At 45.0% G+C, this 4,958-nt stretch overlaps 1 protein-coding gene across 1 annotated transcript; it reads left to right on the top strand.

Annotated features, from left to right (window-relative positions):
* The first annotated feature begins 555 nt into the window (after window positions 1-555).
* Window positions 556-4,085, top strand: LOC109241027 (RNA-directed DNA polymerase homolog). Its single transcript, XM_019407735.1, has 2 exons — window positions 556-975; window positions 3,924-4,085. Exons 1-2 carry the CDS (start codon window positions 556-558, stop codon window positions 4,083-4,085), a joined length of 582 nt encoding a protein of 193 aa, XP_019263280.1.
* Window positions 4,086-4,958: the final 873 nt, after the last annotated feature.

The following is a 4,958-nucleotide window of genomic DNA, read 5'->3' as shown; positions in this document are numbered from 1 at the left end:
TCGTGTTTGATTGCTCTTAGTGGTTTTGAGACTAGAGCCGATTTATTATTGCTCAGCATGGTAGATTTTGATGTTATCTTGGGCATGGACTGGTTGTCGCCCCATTATGCTATTCTTGATTGTCACGCCAAGACCGTGACACTGGCTATGCCAGGTTTACCGCGATTAGAGTGGAGGGGTACTTTAGATTACACTCCCAGTAGAGTTATTTCATTTCTTAAAGCTCAGCGAATGGTTAAGAAGGGGTGTGATGCGTATCTAGCTTATGTGAGAGATGTTAGTATTGACACCCCTACAGTTGATTCAGTCCCAGTAGTGCGGGATTTCCCTTATGTGTTTCCAGTTGATCTTCCGGGCATGCCGCCCGACAGAGATATTGATTTTGGCATTGATTTGTTGCCGGGCACTCAACTCATTCCTCCTTATTGTATGGCTCCTCCTGAGTTGAAGAAGTTGAGGGAACAGTTATAGGAATTGCTTGATGAGGGCTTAATACAGCCCAGTGTGTCACCTTAGGGTGCTCCTGTCTTGTTTCTGAAGAAAAAGGATGGTTCTATGCGTATGTGCATTGATTATTGCCGGTTGAACAAAGTTAGAGTGAAGAACCAGTATCCTTTGCCTCGTATCGATGACCTATTTGGTCTGTTACATGGTGCTCGAGTATTTTCCAAGATTGATTTGCGTTCAAGTTATCATCAGTCGAAGATTCAGGAGCCGGATATCCCGAAGACTGCTTTCGGGAATCGGTATGGTCATAATGAGTTCCTTATTATGTCATTTGGGCTGACCAACGCCCCAACAACAATTATGCATTTGATGCACAGTGTATTCCGGCCATATCCTGACTCGTTCGTTATTGTCTTTATTGATGACATTCTGGTGTACTCCTGGAGTCGGAAAGATCATGAGCAGCACCAGAGGACAGTGATTCAGACCTTGAGAGAGAAGAAAATATATGCAAAGTTCTCAAAATGTGAGTTCTGGTTGGATTCCGTGGCATTCTTGGGTCACGTAGTGTCGAGTGAAGGGATCAAAGTGGATCCGAAGAAGGTGGAAGTAGTGCAGAGTTGGCCCAGACCATCCTCAGCTATAGAGATCTATAGTTTTCTTGGTTTGGCGAGTTATTACCGTCGATTTGTTGAGGGATTCTCATCTATTGCAACACCTATGACCAGGCTTACCCAGAAGGGTGCTCCATTCAAGTGGACGGAAGAGTGTGAGGAGAGCTTTCAAAAGCTTAAGACAGCTTTGACTACAGCCCCAGTATTGATATTGCCTACAGGTTCAGGGTCTTATACAGTCTAGTGTGATACGTCGCGAGTTGGCCTCAGTGAGGTGTTGATGCAGGACCGTAAGGTGATTTCCTACGCGTCCAGACAGCTGAAGGTGCATGAAAAGAACTATGTTGTCCACGACCTTGAGTTAGCTGCTATTGTTCATGCCTTGAAGATTTGGAGGCACTATTTGTACGGTGTCCTTTGTGAGATCTATAGTGACCACCAGAGTTTGTAGCATTTGTTCAAGTAGAAGGATCTTAATTTGTGTCAGAGGAGGTGGTTAGAGCTACTTATGGATTATGATATCACTATTTTGTACCACCCAAGGAAGGCCAATGTGGTGGCCGATGCTTTGAGTCGCTGGGCAGAGAGTTTGGGGAGTTTGGCTTATCTACCTACAGCAGAGAGGCCCATGGTGTTGGATGTTCAGGCCTTAGCCAGCCAGTTTGTAAGATTGGATATTTCCGAGCCTAGTCGAGTATTGGCTTGTGTGGTCTCTCGGTCTTCTCTTGATGATCGTATGAGGGAGCGTCAGTATGATGACCCCCGTCTGTTTGTCCTTAAGGACACTGTTCAGCACGGTGATGCTAAGGAGGTTACTATTAGGGATGATGGTGCTTTGAGGATGCAAGGCAGACTATGTGTGCCTAATTTAGATGGTTTATGTGAGTTGATTCTTCAGGAGGCTCACAACTTGCGGTACTCTATTCATCCGGGTGCCGCGAAGATGTATCAGGACTTGAGAAAGCATTATTGGTGGCGTAGAATGAAGAAGGACCTAGTATAATATGTTGCTCGGTGCCTAAATTGCCAACAGGTGAAGTATGAGCAACAACGGCCGGTGCATTGCTTCAGAAGTTGCAGATTTCGGAGTGGAAATGGGAGTGGATCACTATAGATTTTGTTGTTGGACTCCCACGGACCCAACGAAAGTTTGATGCAGTTTGGGTAATTGTAGATAGGTTGACTAAGTCAGCTCATTTACTTCCTGTGATGACTACATATTCTTCCGAGTAGCTGGCTCGAGTGTATATCCGTGAGATTGTCAGACTTTATAGCGTGCCGGTATCTATCATCTCTGACTGGGGCACGCAGTTTACATCACGGTTCTGGAGAGCCGTACAACGTGAGTTGGGTACTCGGGTAGAGCTGAGCACATCATTTCACCCCCAGACGGACGTACAGTCCAAGCGCACTATTCAGATTCTTGAGAATATACTCCGTGCATGTGTGATGGAGTTTGAAGGTTCTTGGAATCAGTTCTTGCCACTTGCGGAGTTCGCCTGCAACAATAGTTATTAGTCTGGTATTCAGATGGCACCGTATGAGTCTCTGTATGGTAGGCGGTGTCAGTCCCCAGTGGGTTGGTTTGAGCCGAGCGAGGCTAGATTATTGGGCACAGACTTGGTTCAGGACGCCTTGGAGAAGGTTAAGGTGATTCAGGATAGACTTCGCATACCCAGTCCAGATAGAAAAGTTATGCGGACCGAAAGGTTCGCGATGTTTCATTTATGGTTGAAGAGAGGGTCTTGCTTTGGGTTTCTCCTATGAAGGGCGTTATGAGATTCATAAAGAGGGGCAATTTGAGCCCAAGGTTCATTGGTCCCTTTGAGGTGTTGCGTCGTGTTGGGGAGGTTGCTTATGAGTTTGTCTTACCTCCCAGCTTGGCAGGAGTTCATCCACTATTTCATGTTTTGATGGTCCGGAGGTATCACAATGATCTGTCTCACGTGTTAGATTTCAGCTCAGTCTAGTTGGACAATGATCTATCTTATGTTGAGGAGCCAGTGGCTAATTGGACAGGCAGGTTGAAAAGCTGAGGTCAAAGAGCATTGAATCAGTGAAGGCTTAGTGGCGGGGTCAGGCGATCGAGGATTCGACTTGGGATACCGAGCAGGATATGGGCAGCCATTATCCTCATCTTTTCACCACTTCAGGCATGTCTCTATGCTTGTTCGAGGATGAACGAATGTTTTAAGAGGGGGAGGATGTAACGACCCGATCGGTCGTTTTGAGAATTAACGCCCCGATCCCCTATTAACTGCTTCCCCGTATCTATTTTCTGCTATTGTGATTTGCCGGGATGATTCATTTTGAGTTTCGGAGTGTTTTGGGACATTTAGTCCCTAAATGAAAGCTTAAGTCTTAGAATTTGGATCATTGTCGGAAAAGTGTAAAGACGGATCTAGAATGGAATTTCGTCAATTCCGTTAGCTCCGTTGGGTGATTCTGGGCTTAGGGGCGTGTTCGGATTGTGTTTTTGAGGTCCGTAGCTCATTTAGGCTTGAAATGGCGAAAGTTGAATTTTTGGAGTTTCGGGCCGATAGTGGAATTTTTGATATCAGGGTCAGAATCCGATTCCGGAAGTTGGAGTAGGTCCGTAGTGTTTAATATGACTTGTGTGCAAAATTTGGGGTCAATCGAACGTGGTTTGGTCGATTTCGGCATCGATTGTAGAATTTTGAAATTTCAAGTTCATTAAGTTTGGATTGGAGGATGATTCATGATTTTAGCGTTGTTTGATGTGATTTGAGGGCTCGACTAAGTTCGTGTGGTATTTTAGGATTGGTTGGTATGTTTGGTTGAGGTCCCGGGGGCCTCGGTTGTGTTTCGGATGCTCAACGGGACATTTTTGGACTTAAAAAGTTGGCAGATTTTGCTGGTGTTTCTGTTGCAGAAGATCCTTCTTCGCGATCGCGTGAGAAGGCTCGCGATCGCGTAGAGCATTTTAGGAGACCATCTAAGTTGTTCTTCGCGTTTGCTAAGACAGGGATGCGATCGCGTAATTCAATAGGTGATGCGTCATGAAAGCGTGGGCTAAGTCGCGTTCGCGTAGAGTTAAATGGACCTAAGCTAGGGCCACACATTTGTTCATCGCGAACGCGATGCGTGGTCCGCGATCGCGTAGTTGGGAGAGTCAGAGTATCGCGATCGCGTGTTGTTTTATGCGTTCGCATAAGGTAAATGCATGAGGCAGCGAAGTTGTTCTTCGCGATGGCGAGGGTGTTTCCGCGATCGCGATTAAGGGATTGCTAGGTAGAATTTAAAGTTCAAAAACGAGGGTTTGAGTTCATAACTCCAAAATTTGATTGAGAGCTTGGTAGAAGGCGGAATTTGGAGAGTTTTTTGGAGGAAGTTTGTGGGCAATGATTCCTAACTCCTTTTCGATTATATCCCATTAATCTAAGCTTAATTTCATCATTTAATTTCGGATTTGGGGTAAAAATTTAGGAAAATTGAGAAAAGTTCTTAGGCCGAATTTTGGGATTTTGATCGAGATTTTGGTATCAGATCTGAGTGAATTTGGCATGGTTAGACTCATGAGTGAATGGGTGTTCATAATTTGTGACTTTTACCCGATTCCGGGAAGTGGGTCCGGGCAGGATTTTTGGGCGTTTTTTATCTTTTTGCCCTAGCTTTGATTTCATTAGCTAAATTAGTTGCTTGTAGTTGTATTTACGTTATGTAATTGATTTGATATATTTGGGTCGGTCGGAGTTGGATACTCGTGGTAAGAGCGTGATTTCGGATTGATTTGAGCTTGGTTCGAGGTAAGTGGCTTGCCTAACCTTGTGTAGAGGAACTCCCCTTAGGATTTGGTACTGTTTGATATATAAATGTCGTGTACATTAGGTGACGAGTGCGTACACGGGCTATTTGTTGAAAAACCCCATTTTCATT

Source organism: Nicotiana attenuata, unplaced genomic scaffold (genome assembly GCF_001879085.1).
Source record: "Nicotiana attenuata strain UT unplaced genomic scaffold, NIATTr2, whole genome shotgun sequence".
Taxonomy (NCBI): domain Eukaryota; kingdom Viridiplantae; phylum Streptophyta; class Magnoliopsida; order Solanales; family Solanaceae; genus Nicotiana; species Nicotiana attenuata.
This window is presented reverse-complemented; position numbering and strand designations above follow the sequence as displayed.